Source organism: Saimiri boliviensis, chromosome 7 (genome assembly GCF_048565385.1).
Source record: "Saimiri boliviensis isolate mSaiBol1 chromosome 7, mSaiBol1.pri, whole genome shotgun sequence".
NCBI classification, from domain to species: Eukaryota; Metazoa; Chordata; class Mammalia; order Primates; family Cebidae; genus Saimiri; species Saimiri boliviensis.
The window spans coordinates 72,283,696-72,301,650 of record NC_133455.1 but is presented as its reverse complement, the minus strand read 5'-3'; the positions used below and the strand labels follow the sequence as shown (position 1 = coordinate 72,301,650).

The following is a 17,955-nucleotide window of genomic DNA, read 5'->3' as shown; positions in this document are numbered from 1 at the left end:
CCCTCCAGAAAAGCCCCAGATGAGAAAGGAGTCTCCACGTGCATATAAATGATTCTTTATGCCCTTCCCCCATGCAATGGGGGATGGAGCAGGGGGAAGTCCCCCGCCCTCATGCAGGGAACGGGAGGTCCATGTATACTAGTCTTATTGCCAGATGCCCTGTGGCCACGGGGTGGGGAATAGGGGTCTGTGGCCCCTTTCTTCTGGCATTGGTCCCCCTTCACCAAGTCACCATGGTGGAGCTAGGGGGCTGGAGGCCCTAGGAGTTGAGGTAAAGATGGTTCTCTCCAGAGAAGGAAAGCTGCTCTCCCCGCCTGCCCACTGGCCATCTCTGGATGAGTGTGAGGAGCTGTCAGTGGTGACTGAAATGTCATCCAGGTGTCTTTACCCAGTGGGCAATAGAGCCCAGACAAGTCTCCACCTTGAGGCTGCCCACAGAGATCCTCAGTGATGGGGGCAGCATGCCCCAAACACCTTGTCCAGCTGGTACCTCCAGCAGCCATGAGAGCTCTTCTTTGCCTGATGCATTGACTCAAGATCCCTGTTCCTGGAGTCCAGTTCAGACTGTAGTGACCCTCATAACAACCTCTCGGCCAGAATGGGAGCTGGAACGGGCATCTGGTGGCCGCAGCTGTCCCAGGAGGTGCAAGATTGTATAACCGCAGCGCTGAGGCAAGAGCGTCCGCATGCGCTGAGCAGCTGGGGGGCGGCTGGTGGCCCCAGAGGGGGGGCCCGTCCGTGAGGTCCTGGGGCCTGGCTTCCCTGCCGTCCCTCCCCCTGCATCTCCTCCTATGTCCTTGGTTTTATCATAATTCAGGACCTTCCACTGCTGATTCACTGCCTGCCAGCGTTTGAAAATGCGGTAGACAGAGGAGCCTTCGTGGACGATGAGGCCTGAGCAATAGGAATAAGAAGTCCAGGGTCAGTTGTGGCCTAGACCGCGGCCAGAGGCACTTAAGCAAGCATTTCTTCAGAGTGAGGAAATTTGCAAAGGGCCCTGGAGAAGCAGGGAAGTCGGGCCTGGGGGAGGGCACCAGGATAGCACTAAAGGCCCTCAACGGCAGAAAATAAGGCCATGAAACAGGGGATGGGCAGGAGAATCAGGCGTGTAAGAGGAAGGTATGGAGCAGGTAAAGGAGAGAGAGGTGCCCTCACCTATGCAGACGACATCCATGAAACCGTACATGCCGTAGCAGATCTGAAAGAGCAGATCCTGTCGTTGCCACTTGGCTGAAGGGCTGAGTGAGGACCAGATGAGCCAGGAGATGCTGGCAACCAGGAAGAGTGAGCCCAGGACTATGGCAGCAATCTGGACCTTCTCGATGACCGTCAGAGAGATGGCCTGCCACTGTGTGGGAGAAAAAGCTCCAAAGAGTCCCATAAAGGGATGGAGGGCCTGAAGAGCAGGGTGCTCCGGGAACCTTCCCTAAACCCTCAGGCAGTATCAACATCCGTCTTCTCTGTGCTTTGATTAAATCTAGAATGTGGTACTTGTCTGACACCATTTGTCTGTCTTATTTTAGAAAGGCAGGATTGAGCAAGTGCTCTGAAACCAAAACAACTAGATTTGAATCCCAAATTTTGACTCCATCACTTACTGGCTTAGAAGCCTTGGGTAAGTTTTCAAATTTTTGTGCATCAGTGTCCTCATTTGCAAAACAGGATAATAAAAGTATCTAACTAATAAGATTATTGTGAAGATTAAAAGTTAATACACACCAAAACTCGACACAGAAAACACTACATGTTTGCTAGCATCAACAACATCTTTTTCTTTCTTTCCTTCCTTCCTTCCTTCTTTCTACCTTTCTTTTTTTCTTCAAGCCGGAGTCTTGCTCCATCGCCCAGGATGGAGTGCAGTGGCACCATCTCGGCTCACTGCAACCTCTGCCTCTCGGGTTCAAGTGATTCTCCTACCTCAGCCTCCTAAGTAGTTGAGATTACAGGCACGTACCACCATACCCGGCTAATTTTTGTATTCTTAATAGAAACGGGGTTTCACCATGTTGGCCAGGCTGGTCTCAAACTCCTAACTTCAGGTGATCCACCCGCCTTGGCCTCCCAAGGTGCTGGGATTACAGGTATAAGCCACCGCGCCCAGCATTTCTTTCTTTTTTTTCTTTTTTTCTTTTTTTGTAGTAGGTGGGGAGTGGTGGTTGTCCCAGTGCCTAGAACAGTGCCTGGAATATAAGTGGCACCCAATAAATGTCTTTGTGAATAAATGAAGGGAGGAAGGAAGGATTTACAGACACACAGGACACTGTGGTAATGGTGGGGAAGGGTGGCTTTGGGAAAAGAGTAAATGAAATAGGTTCCCTGGAGGTTCCCTGATTCCAATAGCTAAAAGGTCCTCGCCCAGTCTCTGAGTCCTTTCCTTGCACCTCACCTGCAGTGGGTTCTTGGTGCTGATCGCCAGGACCTGGTACTTGAAGTAGCAGAGCTCACAGCTCCAAGAGCCCCTCTCACTGATCCAGCGGATGAGGCAGGGCTGGTGCGTGCAGCGCACGGAGCCGTCGCAGCGGCAGGGGCTCAAGAGCTCCCCCTGGAGGAAGAGTGAGGAAGGGCCCTGTCAGGCATCACCACCCCGACCCACTCAGCCGCGCTCCCCGACAGGGTGGTCTCCTCTTCAGGTCACTTTCCCACAGTAAAAAACTCAGGCCTTTCACCCAAGACAGGGAAAGAGGCTAAGTAAGGCTGCAACAGAAAAGAAGTTTCCCTTAAGGATCAAGGGAAACTTCCCATGCCAAAGAGATGAGGGATGGAAAGGGATGACGAGGTTAGAGGGGAGGACGAGGGGGATGAGGTCTTCTCTTTTCCTAGAATTTCGGATGGGTAGTCTTTAAGACTTCTCAAAGGAAAGGCTTCCTCTTAGGATCTGGAGGGAGGGGAGGGTTAGAGCTTCTGAACCATGCCTTCCTTGCCCGACCACATCATTGTGAAGTTACTTCACAGATCTGGTGCAGACTGGGATGGGTTACGGTCCTCGGTTTCCACGTATTAAAAAGGGGAGCAATCGCGGAGGTGGGAGTGCAGGGTGTTCCCTTTTAATCAAGGAATCAGTTCTCACTACACAGAGACACCCCCTGGCACTATTCTAGGACAACTTTGCCCATAAAATTTTAACAAAGAATACTCTTTGGAATGAGATAGAAAGTTGCAGAATGGGAACTGAAGAAAAGTGCCCCAAGGGGAGGAATACTGAGCGAAGCAAGGGCGCTGGCTGGGCCCCTCCCTTCAAGGTGGGCACAGAAGCACTCTCCTTTCTGCCCACCTGGAAGAGAACAGGTCCCCTCAGCTTAGGGAGACCCTGGGTCGAGGGAAACAGGAGAGAACAGCAGTCCCTCTTAACGGTGAAAGGGATTTTGCGCTCTCCGGAGAGAAAGCCCCACCCCTTCCTAGGGACCCTAAACCCCCCAACACAAACAAGCGCTCCAGGAGTCCCCTGCCAGCTCCTTGGCCTCACCCCATGCCCACTCCGGGTCCTGGGGCCCCGCCCAGCCTCCTCAGGCCCCGCCCCTGCTCGCAGTCCCCGCGGACAACCCCAGGTGCGCGCCCCCACCCTCTGCGCCCGGCCAGGTGCCCAGGCCTGACCTGCTCCGGGCCCTGGAAGCAGATCCGGCACTGGGGGGTTCGGAGTCCACTGTCCAGGCTGCTACTGAGCGACAGGGCGTCCAGCGCGCCCGGGGGCGGCAGCGGCGGCGCGGGCGGCGGCAGGGGTCCGGCCCGCGGCTCCTTGTCGCCGGCCAGGCCCCGGGCCCGCGGCTCCGACCCGTAGTACTCCTCCTCGTCGCCGTCGCCGTCCCGGGTGGAGCAGCCGGCGAAGGGCGCCCAGCCGCAGCCGCCTCCCCCGCCCCCCCGGGGCTGCGGCTCGGCCCGGGGCCGCCCCCCGCCCGTCAGCACCAGCAGCTTCAGCTCGTTCAGGAACATGCGGAGCCGAGACTTGAGCATCGTCCGGGCGCCGGGGGCGGGGGGCGGCGTGCAAGTGGGGCTCGCTGGCGGCGGGGGGAAGGGAGAGGACAAGGCCGGGAAGGGGGCGCGTGCTGGAGAGCCAAGCCGGGCCGGGGTCTTCGGGGCCTGCGACCGCCGTTCACTGCTGCCACCGCCGGGGCTCTGGGGCTTGCGGAGCCGAGCGGGCTGGCGGCCCGGGGGCGGCGGGGTGGGCGGCCATGGCCGGGGCAGGGGGCGGGGAGAGGGACTCAGGGTGCCGCGCCCCGCGGGTCTGGGTCCGGAGCGGGCCGGGCCCCCGGGGTTACGCGCCCAGGTCCTCCTGCGGCGGAGCCGCCCCCCATGGCTGTCCTCCCGGTTCCAGTCTCGCTCCGGCTCGGGGATCAGGCTCGGCTCGGCCCGTGCGCTCGGCGGTGGCAAATGGCGGCTCCTTCCGGCGGCGGCGGCGGCGGAGACCCCCCCGGAGCGGCGGGCGGGCGGGGCGGGAGCCGGGGAGCGGGTGAAAGATGGAGGGAGGGGCGGGACGGGGAGGGGGAGAGGAGAAGGGGCCGCGGCTGCGCATCCCCGCCCTGCCCCGCCAGAGCAGGTGTCCCCAGGGGCGGGGGCTAGTGTGCGAGCCCGGGGAGGGTGGAGGAAGGGGAGTGGCCAAGGAAGGGGAGTGTGCACACGAGTAGACTAGGTGTGTGTCTGAGGGTGGGGGGATGAGCGAGTGAGCATGGAAGGTGAGTGGTCAAAGGACGCAGGTGTACCAGGGAGGGAGAAGCTTGTGCAAAATGGGAGTGTGCAAAGAAAGAGCTGTGCAAGGGTCGAGGTATGAGAGAGCTACACACATGGGCAGGGGAGGGACTCAAGCAATAGACACTTTACCCAAAGGGCTGAAAAGTGTGCTTGATGGGAACTGGCAAAGAGAGGTGTGTAAGGAATGGAATCGGATTGTCTGAGAAACAGAAGCCTCTGACTGTAATGTGAGAAGGAGGTGAGTGAGCAGGAGGTAGGCGTTCTACAGGGATGGGAGTGTCTTTCCTGGTACTCTCCTGCCGTGACCTCCACTACATTGAAGTGAACAACACACACACTTAGCCCTTTGCTTTTATGGAGCCTTCTCTCTGAGAACAAGTTCTACACCCATCACATTTTTTTCTGCCTTACACTTACATTCGCCCTCTCCTACCCTTTGTAAAGCTGAGGGAAAAGGGATTTCAGGGGAGCCCACTGAGTCAAACACACTGGGAAAAAATTAATTAGTGAAAGAGTAATTAACAGAAGAAGGGAGGAGACAAAGCCTGGGACAGACTGCCAAATTAAGGTTCCTCAAAGAAAGTGATGGAGAGACAGTAATGTTCCCATGAAATATTCAAATGGTTTGGATGGACTAATGAATGAATCAGAAAAAGGGGCTGGGACCCAAGCAGACAGAGAGGATGGCTTTTGTTGTAAAGAGAGTAAGCTGTGAGGCCAGGAACGGTAGCTCACACCTGTAATCCCAGCACTTTGGGAGACAGAGTTGGGTGGATCATCTGAGGTAGGGAGTTCGAGACCAGCATGACCAACAGGGAGAAACCCTGTCTCCACTAAAAATACAAAAAAAAAAAAAAAAAAAAAAAATTAGCCGGGTGTGGTGGCAGGTGCCTGTAATCACAGCTACTTGGGAGGCTGAGGTAGGAGCATCACTTGAACCCAGGAGGTGAAAGTTACAGTGAGCTGAGATGGTGCCATTGCACTCCAGCCTGGATAACAAGAGTGAAACTCTGTCTCAAAAAAAAAAAAAAAAAAAAAAAGAGAGAGAGAGAGTAAGGTGTGATAGGCTTATGTGGAAGGTGAGGCTGAAGTAGGGAATGCTGATGTGGGAAGGGAGTTTGAGAAACTCACAGACACTTACCTTAGCCTTCCAGAAGGCTTACAAAGCACCCACCCCTAGCAAGGGAGCCAATAAAACATTCACCTCTTGAGCCCCTTAGTTCAGTCCTTGAGGTTTTTCTTACTAGTGTTCCAGCTGCCCTCGCCAGCAGGGGCCCAGGGCTACAAGTATCAGGATGGAAAGGGGAGGCATCTGCATTAACATGTATCCTGTTTTGCTCTAAATAATGGTTTATATTCATCTTCTAGTTTGAACTCTTATATTCTCAGCCAGATCGTTAACAGAAGTTAGGGTGGAAGGAGTGGCAAATAAGGTAATAAAATGGCTTTAGACTTTAGACAAATTCAGCCGGGCACAGTGGCTCACGCCTGTAATCCCAGCATTTTGGGAGGCCGAGGCGGGCAGATAACTTGAGGTTGGGAGTTTGAGACCAGCCTGACCAACATGGAGAAGCCCTGTCTCTACTAAAAATACAAAATTAGCTGGGATCACAGGCGTGGTGGCACATTGCACTATTGCACTCCAACCTGGGCAACAAAGTGAAACTCCGTCTCAAAAAATACATATATATTTTGTCTAAATAAATATATATGTATATATATATATTTTAGACAAATTCTCAATTCTCACAAATGAGACACTAACCACTTTCCTCCTTTACTCCCATACCCCTAAAGGGCTGGGAGATAAAGAACTTGGAGCCAGTAAAACAAAAAAAGTAGGAGAAAGCTACCTGTGTCAACCTAGGTGTCTGTGGGCAGAGGCCATTTGGGAAAAAGTGTGTTCTGGATGGTGCTAAGTGCTAAGAAAGCTGCACTAGGGAAAAAGAGGGAAGCACAGTGACTCCAAATGAGCAGTCACAAGTTCGCAGAAGAGCACGTCATTCCCATTTATTGTGGTTGTCTGGAGGGTGCAGGGGGTGTGGTGGTAACTTCCTTGCACACGTGCCTATCTATATACTACATGTAATAAATAATATAACATACATACATATATATACCTAGAAGTATATATATACACACATATATCTTAATCTCACATAATCATAAAATCTTCCTACTGAAAAAACAAAAACAAAAAACATAAAGGTCAAGTATTCCTGTCTCCAGCTCATCAATAACGTCTCTGCCAGATGGCCTCAAGCCTTTGCATTAACACTTCCAGGAAGGTTTGGAAGTTGGGAACTAGAGGGCATTACTTTGCCACCGTTCCTGTTGTCTTACTGTATTAATCTGCCTTCTGTCCATCCCCTAATCGAAGTTTTGCCCTCCAGTGGGCATTGCCTACTCCCTGTTTTATAAGACCCCATTGTTGGCTACATCTTTATAGATAGTCGTACCACTACTTTTAAGAGCCAGTGACAGACACCAAAAATAAAACAAAATAAAAACCCACATACACACTGGAAACAAGCACTCAGTACAATTTTGTAGAATGAATGAGTGAAATAATGGCACAAATGAGAGTATGTTTTCTCACGGTGGAGCAAAAAGGTGATAGCACCACCTCTGGTCCCCCAACTCCCACCCTCTCCCCAATGTAGACAGGCTGAAAGACCGGTGAGACAATCTTTCAGCCGGGAGTTGGGCTCTGGGTGGCCTGGGTTGCCAGGGCACCGCCTTGGGCTCCACCCTCTCTTGCCCGCTACCGCGCGCCCCCCCGCAGCGGGGTTGTGGCAGCTAGTCACGTGCCCGCCGCGTAACCACACCTCTGCTCCTCCGAGCAATGTCAAGCGGTCACGTGTGATAGCAACAGATCACATGGCCGTATCTCCCCTCCGCCCCTCTTACGCTCTCCGCTCTCCTCCCCGTCAAAGCGGCTCCTGGCCGCCCCTCGGCGCCTGGGTGGCGGTCACGTGCCCTGAACGTCCGGCGTTCGCCCCGCCCTCCCAGTTTCCGCGCGCCTCTTTGGCATCTGGTCACATGGTGAGGGTGGGGGTAAGGGGGCCTCTCTAGCCTGCGGCCTGTGTCTATGGTCGGGCCCTCTGCGTCCAGCTACCCGGGACCGAGCTCGGGTGTATGGGGCCGCAGGAACAGGCTCCGGGGCCCCGATAACGGGCCGCCCTCGCAGCACCCCGGCCTGGCGTGAGGTAAGTGCAGCCCCTTCCCAGGAATGAGAACCAGTGCCCTCCCCCATCCCAGCTTTCCACGCGTGCGTTTCGCGAGCTGGTTACGAAAGGGTCGCTCAAGGGCGGGAAATGGGGCCTTTGTGGTCATGGAAAGGTATAATTTTAGGGACTGAGGTGTAAGATCTTCGATGCAAGGCGTGTGTCATGTGTGATCTTTGTGCGGGGCGCGATTGTCCCAAAGGAAAAGGCATTTTTTATTGTAGGGCCTCACGTGGCTCTAGGGGTTGGTATTGAGTCATTGTGTTATCTCCAGGGCCGGCCCAAGGAAGATTGGGAGCGGGGGGATGGGATGCTGGTGTTGCTCTTTGTGCTTTTTCTTGGGAGTCCCTTTATTGCTGTAGTCTCATCCCATCCTAACTCTGTAATGGACTTTTAGTGGTAGGAGTCTTTGTGATTGTAGGGTCTCCCTTGATCTGAGAATGGCTACCTCTCGATATGAGCCAGTGGCTGAAATTGGTGTCGGTGCCTATGGGACAGTGTACAAGGCCCGTGATCCCCACAGTGGCCACTTTGTGGCCCTCAAGAGTGTGAGAGTCCCCAATGGAGGAGCTGGAGGAGGCCTTCCCGTCAGCACAGTTCGTGAAGTGGCTTTACTGAGGCGACTGGAGGCTTTTGAGCATCCCAACGTAGTCCGGTGAGAAGGTGGTGGAGGGTTGGGAGTGGGGAGTAAAGGGAAAAGACAGCCTATAGGTGGGGTGTGGCGATCTGGAGAGAAGTGGGGACCCAGAGGAAATAATGAAAGGTCATGTGGGTTAAAGGGGATTGACAAGTGAGCATTTACTCTGGCCAGGCTGATGGATGTCTGTGCCACATCCCGAACTGACCGAGAGATCAAGGTAACCCTGGTGTTTGAGCATGTAGACCAAGATCTAAGGACGTATCTGGACAAGGCACCCCCACCAGGCTTGCCAGCTGAGACCATCAAGGTGAGTGGGGTTGGTAGGCATTGAGAGGTGAATTGGGACCTTTGTAGTAGAACCTCCTGGGATTTCAGGGATGGTGCCTAGTTTCCAGTGCATCTGTACCTCCCTCTTCTGAACTAGGATCTGATGCGCCAGTTTCTAAGAGGCCTAGATTTTCTTCATGCCAATTGCATCGTTCACCGAGATCTGAAGCCAGAGAACATTCTGGTGACAAGTGGTGGAACAGTCAAGCTGGCTGACTTTGGCCTGGCGAGAATCTACAGCTACCAGATGGCACTTACACCCGTGGTCAGTAGAAAGATGGTACCAATATGGGTTCTGGTTGGGAGTAGGAGAGTGGTGGCCTATAGCAATTGAGAAGTCATGTGCTTCATGTGTTCAGTCAAGTAAGTTGTATTTCATGGTAACGCATGGGATACCCATCCATTCTTCCTGTTCCCTTTAGGTTGTTACACTCTGGTACCGAGCTCCCGAAGTTCTTCTGCAGTCCACATATGCAACACCTGTGGACATGTGGAGTGTTGGCTGTATCTTTGCTGAGATGTTTCGTCGAAAGTATGGGACCCACATACCCTGGACCACCTTGAATTCCCCAAATCTCTTGTTCATAAACCACATCCAAACCCTCCCTCCCATTCTTCTTCTTCTTCTTCTTCTTCTTCTTTTTTTTTTTGGACACAGGATCTTGCTCTGTTGCCCAGGCTAGATTGCAATGGCATGATCACAGCTCACTTCAGCTTCAACCTCCTGGGCTCAAGTGACCCTCCCATCTCAGTCTCCCAAGTAGCTCACACTATAGGTGCACACCTCCATACCCGGCTAGTTTTTTAATATTTTTGTAGAGATGGGGGTCTCAGTATATTGCCCAGGCTGGTTTTGAACTCTTACATTCAAGTAGTCCTCCCAACTCTACCTCTCAAAGTGTTGGGATTACAAGCATGACCTACTGCACCTGGCCCCATTCTTTTACTTGAGTTCTACTGAATACCTTGCCCATAATGGGAAGCACCAAAATGTTCCGGAATTAGAAACTTCATATCCCTTTATTCTCTTTGTTTTTTATTTATTTTTTTTGAGACAAGGTCTCACTCTGTCACCCAGGCTGGAGTGCAGTGGCACAATTACAGCTCACTGTAGCCTCTACCTCTTGGGCTCAAGCAGTCCTCCTGTCTCAGCCTCCTGAGTAGCTGGGACTACAGGTACATGCCACCATGAATGGCTTTTTTTTTTTTTTTTCTTCCCCAGAGTGTGGCTGTGTTGCTAGGCTGGAGTGCAGTGGTGCGATCTTGGCTCACTGCAACCTCTACCTCCCGGGTTCAAGCAATGCTTCTGCCTCAAACTCCCGAGGAGCTGAGACTACAGGTGTACACTACCATGCCAAGCTAATATTTATATTTTTAGTAGAGACGGGGTTTCACCATGTAGGCCAGGATGATCTGGATCTCTTGGCTTCATGATCTGCCCACCTCTGCCTCCCAAAGTGCTGGAATTACAGGTGTGAGCCACCGCACTCGGCATTTTTTTTTTTTTTTTTTTCTTTTGAAGAGACGAGGTCTTGCTTGTCCAGGCTTATCTAGAACTCCTGGGCTCAAGCAGTCATCTCACCTTAGCATTCCAAAGTGCTGGAATTACTGGTCTTTATTTGCTATACTTTCTGTTTTGAGCTACTAAGTAGTAACAACCATTCAACTAAGATACTTTGAAAATGACAGCTACCTTATGTTCCTTCTTACCTTAGGCCTCTCTTCTGCGGAAACTCTGAAGCTGACCAGTTGGGCAAAATCTTTGAGTAAGTGACCAACATGGGAGAAAAATATTTTCCATTCTGAGTCCTCTTTCTGCTGAGCCCAGGATGGCAACTGGCTCTCTCCATGGGGATGGGAACTGGAGGACCCTCCTGACCACAGCTCTCCTGTACCCCACAGCCTGATTGGGCTGCCTCCAGAGGATGACTGGCCTCGAGATGTATCTCTGCCCCGTGGAGCCTTTCACCCCCGAGGGCCCCGCCCAGTGCAGTCGGTGGTACCCGAGATGGAGGAGTTGGGAGCACATCTGCTGCTGGTACTGGAGATGGCTATGGGCACAGGGAGGGACTGGGGGAAGAAACAGAGCAGTACACAGGGCCCTGGCCACTGTGGTTAATGAAACTTGGTTGGTAGTTGGGCTGTAGTTTTTATTGTAGCGGCAAATAGCCACCTACAGAAGACAGGGGTGTGAAAGAGAGCCCATCTTGGCCAGGCATGGTGGCTCACACCTGTAATCCCAGCACTTGGGAGGCCAAGGCGGGCGGATCACCTTTGAATTATTTCAAAGTAAAAATTAAAAAAGAAAAAAAATCACTCCTCCATTTACTTTAGTTGAAAATGAGTGTTGGCTGCGTGCGGTGGCTCAGCCCGTAATCCCAGCACTTTGGGAGGCCCAGGCGGGTGGATCGCCTGAGCTCAGGAGTTTGAGACCAGCCTGACCGACATGGCGAAGCCCAGTCTCTACTAAAAATACAAAAATAAGCCAGGCATGGTGGCACATGCCTGTCATCCCAGCTACTCGGGAAGCTGAGGCAGGAGAATCGCTTGAACTCGGGAGGCGGAGGTTGCAGTAAGCCGAGATCACACCATTGCACTCTAGCCTGGGCAGCAGAGTAAGACTGTCTCGAAAAAATAAAAAAGAGAGAGAGCCCATCCCAGGTATTGTCACCGGTGGGCAGAAGTCTCTCTCAGTTTTCTACATGGTTTTCTGACCTTTGCCTCTCCCCTCAGGAAATGCTGACTTTTAACCCACACAAGCGAATCTCTGCCTTTCGAGCTCTGCAGCACTCTTATCTACATAAGGATGAAGGTAATCAAGAGTGAGCAATGAAGTGGCTGCCATGGAAGGAAGAAAAGCTGCCGTTTCGCTTCTGGACACTGAGAGGGCAGTCTCTGCCTTTGTCTCTGAGGCTGTGGAGGCTCCACCTCCATCTTTCTACAGAGATTACTTTGCTGCCTTAATGACATTCCCCTCCTACCTCTCCTTCTGAGGCCTCTCCTTCTGCCCCCCTATTTCTCTACACTAAGGGGTATGTTCCCTCGTGTCCCTTTCCCTACCTTTATACTGGGGGTCGTTTTTTATACAGGAAAAACAAAGCAAAGAAAAAAATGGTCTTTTTTTTCTTTTTTTTAATGTTTCTTTCTCTGTTTGGCTTGGCCATTGTGCAATTTGGAAAAACCACTTGGAAGAAGGGACTTTCCTGCAAAACCTTAAAGACTGGTTAAGGTACAGGGCCTAGGCAGTCAGTGGAGCCTCTGGACTGACAAAGCTTAGAATGAAACTGAAATTCCTTCTCTGAATATGGATTTTAGGCCAGGTGTGATGGCTCACACCTATAATCCCGCACTTTGGGAGGCCAGCGTGGGTGGATCACCTGAGGTCAGGAGTTGGAAACCAGCCTGACTTAAAACATGGTGAAACCCCGTCTCTACTGAAAATACAAAATTAGCTGGGTGTGGTGGTGCATGCCTGTAATCCCAGCTACTTGGGAGGCTGAGGCGGGAGGATTGCTTGAACCCGGGAGGCAGACGTTGCAGTGAGCCAAGATCATGCCATTGCACTTCACTCTGGGTGACAGAGCAAGACTCCGTATCAAAAAAAAAAAAAAAAAAATTTTAAATGGCTTTTATATTCATTGAACTTTCTCAGACTGGGTCCTGCTTATTACAGGAAAGAGTTCTTGGTAGTTTTCTCCTTGGCTCTGTCCCTGATTTACCCTTAGAGCCACACCAGGGTATGTTGAGGTGATCCAGCATATGGACGGAAGAGGAGGGGAAACGGCTGAGAATGACCCCAGTCCCATTCTATGCACTCCCAGAAGCTTCCCATATCCTCTTGGAGAGAGAGGGAGAAAGTTTCTTCTTTTATTCCTTATAGTCTGGCTCCCACTAAAATATGTCAAGGTGTAAAGTCTTGCTATTCCATCAATTTTAGGGGATATGACAAAGGGCCTTTCCTTTTTCTCAAACCAAAAGGGTTACAAACCCTAGATTTTCTCTAAGGGAGGAAGAGAAAGAGCAGAAGAGAAGTCAGAAGGATCCAAAGTCTCATAGAAAGGCACTGGGGTTGGCTCTAGGATCCTTCTGATTCCGAAATCTCATTGCTAGCCAAACACCAAGGATCTGTTGGAACAAAGGGAGAGAGATAAGCACCAATCAATTCTCAGTCTCAAGTTAAAAAGGATGTACATGAGGGAACTGGAGAATGTTACCTCTGTAAAGCTAAAGAAGAGTCCAACACCCCCCAGGATTTTCAGGGCTTCATCTGAATGCTTAAGAAACTTTTCTCCACACATCTGGCATGTTGGGCTCTGGCTCTTGCAGATCTGAGGATAAAACGTGTGTGAAGAATGCAAAGTTGCTAATGTAAAGCTGCTGCTAGTCACCAATACCTATGCTGAATGTCCCTAGAAACTTTACTGTTATCTGACTAGTGTCCTACAAACTAAAATCCCACTTGGCTAATTCCCCAGCCTCTGTATCCACCCCTACCCCCTACCAACACGCAGCCCCAATACAAGATGGCTTTTTTTTTTTTTTTTTTTAAGATGGGGTTTCACCATGATGGCCAGACTGGTCTTGGAACTCCTGACCTCAGGTGATCCACCCACCTCAGCCTCCCAAAGTGCTAGGATTACAGGCGTGAGCCACCGCACCCGGCCTACAAGATGGCTTCTAGAAAGAGAAATAATGACATTCAAACTAAATTTGCCAACTTGGGCATTGTCCTTACCCAGTTTCCTACCTCCCCTGGCTGCTGCACCACCCCCAACACACTCACTGCAGTGCAGAAATCATAGTCTTGTTGATACAGGGTTGTGAGGTTGAATAAGCCACAACAATTGAAACTTCTTTCCAGTTCATCCCGAGTCTTGTTGCTCATGACCCACCAAGAAGCATTGATGACATCTGTCTGGAGGATACGGGCAGAGGGAAATTAAATCTTCCTGCATCCTGATATAAGTTCAAGTCCAATTTCACTAGTCCAGCAAAGGAAGTCAACCAGAAGCATAACGATGTGTCACAATTATAGACAGGATAAATATCTACCTTTTCAGGTTCTCTAGATCATCATGGAAAATTAGCCAGACATCCCAGAGGAAGCAAATAGCCCAGGAAGCTAGAGGCAGTGGACCTAAGAATGATCTTTGGGTAGTTGGGGCCAGACTAAGGAAGGAGTTAGAGGGTAAGAGGAGAATTTTAAAAAGCAAGTAAGTACTTGAAAAGGCATTGTCTTACCTGTTTGCTTCGGTTAATAGCCAGACATGAGCAAGAGATAACAAACTGGAAGATGAAGACCAAACCGAGAATGATCATGTACTGAGAGGAAAGGTTATGGAAAAAAGTCCTAGATTCCTTTATGTTCTATCTATAACTGCCTGGTCTCATCTAGTCATAGAACTTACACCACCAGGTCAAACTGAAAGCAATAAAGTCAGCTCTTGTTTTGTAGATTATGGGACAGCAAGGCAAGCAGATGTGTCCAAGATCCCTGAGGTCCCCTGCCCTTCTAACATCTTAGATATCTGACAGCCCTCCCAAGAGCCCAGTTGCCCCCATCACTCAGGTCAGGATACAAAGAACAGCAGGACTTGGTGGTGGTTGACAGCACCCACCAATCCAGCCACTGCAATAAGGAGAAGGAAGACTCCCACAGCCATGACTCCACCGATGATGTGGATGCTGGACACCAGACCCAGGCCCTTGCCCCAAGCAGCCACTCCAATGAGCAACAAGCCCACCAGCTACAAAGAAAGAGCAGGACACATCTCAAGAATTCTAGCATGCAGCACAGCCCAAGGCCATTACAAGACTTGGGGGAGAAAAAAGTAATAATGGAATGGTCCGTGAATGGGAGATGGGGGTGGTGCTACCCACACCAGGGGCATCCCTGGGCACTCCCGAAGGTTAGAATGGCTGGGATGGGGACGGTAGAAGGTAGCAGGGATGGTAGTATGAATATAAAAACTGAACCCTTAGGATCATCCCATCACTTCTACTTTGGGAGAAACTGAGGTTGACAGGAGGGAGGGATGGAACATAAGCCCACAGCTTTCAGTTCATTCTCCCACCCCCAGACAAACCCCCTCAGCAACCGGAAGTTCCCTCTCTCCCACGGAAGTCCCCAGGAATTCCCTCTTCGCCGGAAGTTCCTGGGAATGTTCCTGGAACCCCCAATACACCCCTCTCCCCAGCGGAAGTACCCTAGAGATTCTCCCTATTGGGCCTTTCCGCCCTGAAGCTTCCCCCACCTCCAAAACCTCACCATGTAGACCACGTTGAGAGCGCAAAGCGCATTCTTGGAGCAGGCAAAGCCGCCGCAAACCATCTCCCCAGCTCTGGGGACCCACGTGGTCCCAAGGACTTGGGGGGAGGGTATTGGGGACCGTCTTCCAGGACCCCGACAGCTTCTGCCTCTTTAAATCGAGGCCAGCCAAGCCCAATTCTCTGCGCCTGCACCGTCCCACCCCTGCCTCTGGATTGGCGAAATGCGTGGCTAATCCTGGACGTCCAAGGCCTGCATTGCCAGTCAATCCGCATGACGTCACCGACCCGCCTCCTGCCCCCTCCTTTAGGTTTTTCATTGGGCGAAACTTAAAACTAGGGGCAGGGTTTCTAGAGATTCTCATAAGGACCACAGCCTCAACTCCAAAAGCTTGTGTTGAAAGCTGAGCTTTCTGTGGTCGGAGCTGGAGAGGGCTAATTCGAGGGAGGCGGCTCTGAAGGAACTTAGGTGAAGGGGAGGCGGCGGGAGGGGCGGGTAGGGAGCCGCTCCGAGAGTTGGGTAGAAAGGGCTCCGCCCGTGGAAGGAGGGCCCTTCCCCGCTCCCTTCCCCTTGTCCTGCAGTGACCTCATGTTGACGCCATTGTTGTGTTACTGCGTCACACTCGGGAACACCCAAAGGAGCCACATATTGAGCTTATTTAGCCCGGCCGCAGAGGCCGCGGGTTGGACACAGCAACACCCAGCAAATCCTCACACGTTTGTGTGTCCGCTAGTACCCATGTCCTGTTCCATATACCCTCCCAACGGAGTGTGAATATACCAGAAATTCAGTGTGGAAATCGCGGGCTCAGGCATTGCCACAGGTGCACACACGGGTGTGCTCAGCAGTTTCAGGGTACACGCCTGATCTATAGGGTTTGCAAAAAACGACAGGCGAGAGATCCTCTGGGATATAAATAAATATAAGGGAAAAGAGCCTCCACCTTTTCACTTGGGGATGAGTTGATCAATAACTTTATTATTAAGTGCTTTGACAAACCCCTTTTCACACGGATGGGAAAAGGCATAATCCTTCTCTCCCCAGGACAAAGAAACAGTAGGAACAACAACAAAAAAAACCCTCCAATCAACTCAACAGAATGATTTTTGTGTGTACTTAGATTTTGTGGTCTTATTGCCACAGTCAGATTGCCACTTCCTAGCTGTGTAACCTTTGGCCAGGCACGTAAACTGTCTGTGCCTGTTTCCTCATCTGTAAAATGGGGATAAATAACACAACTACCTCTGGGTTGTGAGAATTGAATGAGTTAATATGTGTAGAGTACTTAGAACGGTACCTGGCACATAGTAAACACTCACTGTTAATTATTACTTTTCAGGTCATTTTACAGTTTCCTGTGCGCAATTCCAGCCTCAATTCCCTTATCACCAACTACACAATATTTATGTAGTTATAGATGCTTATCTTTCAGGAATTAATATCAAAAAGGTATGCAGTAAAAGAGAAATTTGACAGGACCAGAGAGATGTTTGGGTCTTGAAATGAAGTAATTAATTATTGTTATTGTTATTATTATTTTGAGACAGAGTCTCGCTCTGCCACCCAGGCTGGAGTGCAGTGGCGGGATCTTGGCTCACCAAAGCATCCACCTCCCGAGTTCAAGCAATTCTCCTGTCTGCCTCAGCCTACCAAGTAGCTGGGCTTACAGGCACCCACCACCAAGCCCGGCTAATTTTTTTTGTATTTTCGGTGGAGACGGGGTTTTGCCGTGGTGGCCACGCTGGTCACCAACTCCTCCCCTCAGGTGATTTGCCCGCCTAGGCCTCCCAAAGTGCTAGAATTACAGGCGCCCGGGGCAAACAAAGTAATTTAGGTCCAACGGCCAACTACCTCCCACCTCCCATTCCCTCACTCCCCACCCCCATCCCCTTCCTACCTCAGCTCCCATCTTCATTGTCTCCTTCAGTTCCTCGTATACCTTGTTCTCTTTCAGGTCCTAAATCAAGGGCAGGACAGTGGTATTAGAAGGGGAACTGGCTGAGAAGAATTTTGGTTGTGTGGTGTAGTGAAAGGGGTGTCAAAATTATAATCAATTTGGGCTTTATGTACTTGGTAAAAAATAAAAATAAATAAAGTTTAAAAAAAAATCAGAAGACCTAAATCCGTGTCTTTGTTTTACCTCTTAATGGTTTCTCTGAGTGCTAGTTTCCTTTTATGCAGAATAGGAATAAATAATCCTACCCCTCAGGGCTGTCATGAAGATAATGTATATGAAAGAATGTTGTAAACTATTAAGTGTTACAGACATGTCAATTAGACATGTTAATTATTATGAAAGCAATTGAACAGGGAGCATGATAGTTTTTGTCTGTTTATAGGTTATTTTCCTCCTTCATAACTCATTTTCTCCATAATCACTTGGCCTATTTATTTATTTATTTATTTTTTGAGACGGAGTTTCGCTCTTGTTTCCCAGGCTGAAGTGCAATGGCGCGATCTCGGCTCACTGAAACCTCCGCCTCCTGGGTTCAGGCAATTCTCCTGCCTCAGCCTCCTGAGTAGCTGGGATTACAGGCACGCGCCACCATGCCCAGCTAATTTTTTGTATTTTTAGTAGAGACAGGGTTTCACCATGTTGACCGGGATGGTCTCGATCTCTTGACCTCGTGATCCGCCCGCCTCGGCCTCCCAAAGTGCTGGATTACAGGCGTGAGCCACCGTGCCCGGCCATTATTTATTTATTTTTGAGATGGAGTCTTGCTTGTCCTGTTGCCCAAGCTGGAGTGCAGTGGCCTGATCCTGGCTCACTGCCACCTCCACTTCCTGGGTTCAAGTGATTCTCCTGCCTC

At 50.9% G+C, this 17,955-nt stretch overlaps 3 protein-coding genes across 4 annotated transcripts; 1 reads left to right on the top strand and 2 right to left on the bottom strand.

Annotated features, from left to right (window-relative positions):
* Positions 1-39: 39 nt before the first annotated feature.
* MARCHF9 (membrane associated ring-CH-type finger 9) lies at positions 40-8,019 on the bottom strand. Its single transcript, XM_074403472.1, has 6 exons — positions 7,802-8,019; positions 7,594-7,717; positions 3,592-4,620; positions 2,387-2,542; positions 1,156-1,348; positions 40-894 (listed from the first exon to the last, which is right to left on the bottom strand). The coding sequence occupies exons 1-6, from the start codon at positions 8,017-8,019 to the stop codon at positions 560-562; spliced, it is 2,055 nt and encodes a 684-aa protein (XP_074259573.1). The 3' UTR covers positions 40-559.
* On the top strand, positions 7,667-12,009 carry CDK4 (cyclin dependent kinase 4). Its single transcript, XM_003926496.4, has 8 exons — positions 7,667-7,892; positions 8,332-8,565; positions 8,722-8,857; positions 8,975-9,142; positions 9,300-9,409; positions 10,593-10,643; positions 10,780-10,915; positions 11,611-12,009. The coding sequence occupies exons 2-8, from the start codon at positions 8,351-8,353 to the stop codon at positions 11,701-11,703; spliced, it is 909 nt and encodes a 302-aa protein (XP_003926545.1). The 5' UTR covers positions 7,667-7,892; positions 8,332-8,350; the 3' UTR covers positions 11,704-12,009.
* Positions 11,992-17,059, bottom strand: TSPAN31 (tetraspanin 31). 2 transcript variants are annotated; one of them, XM_074402815.1, is made up of 6 exons: positions 17,043-17,059; positions 14,457-14,624; positions 14,119-14,199; positions 13,661-13,792; positions 13,092-13,205; positions 11,992-13,002 (listed from the first exon to the last, which is right to left on the bottom strand). In XM_074402815.1, exons 1-6 carry the CDS (start codon positions 17,052-17,054, stop codon positions 12,928-12,930), a joined length of 582 nt encoding a protein of 193 aa, XP_074258916.1. In that variant the 5' UTR covers positions 17,055-17,059; the 3' UTR covers positions 11,992-12,927. The 2 variants fall into 2 exon arrangements, with proteins under 2 accessions (XP_074258916.1, XP_003926546.1); XM_003926497.4 differs by lacking the exon at positions 17,043-17,059 and adding an exon at positions 15,146-15,363.
* Between the last annotated feature and the right edge of the window lie 896 nt (positions 17,060-17,955).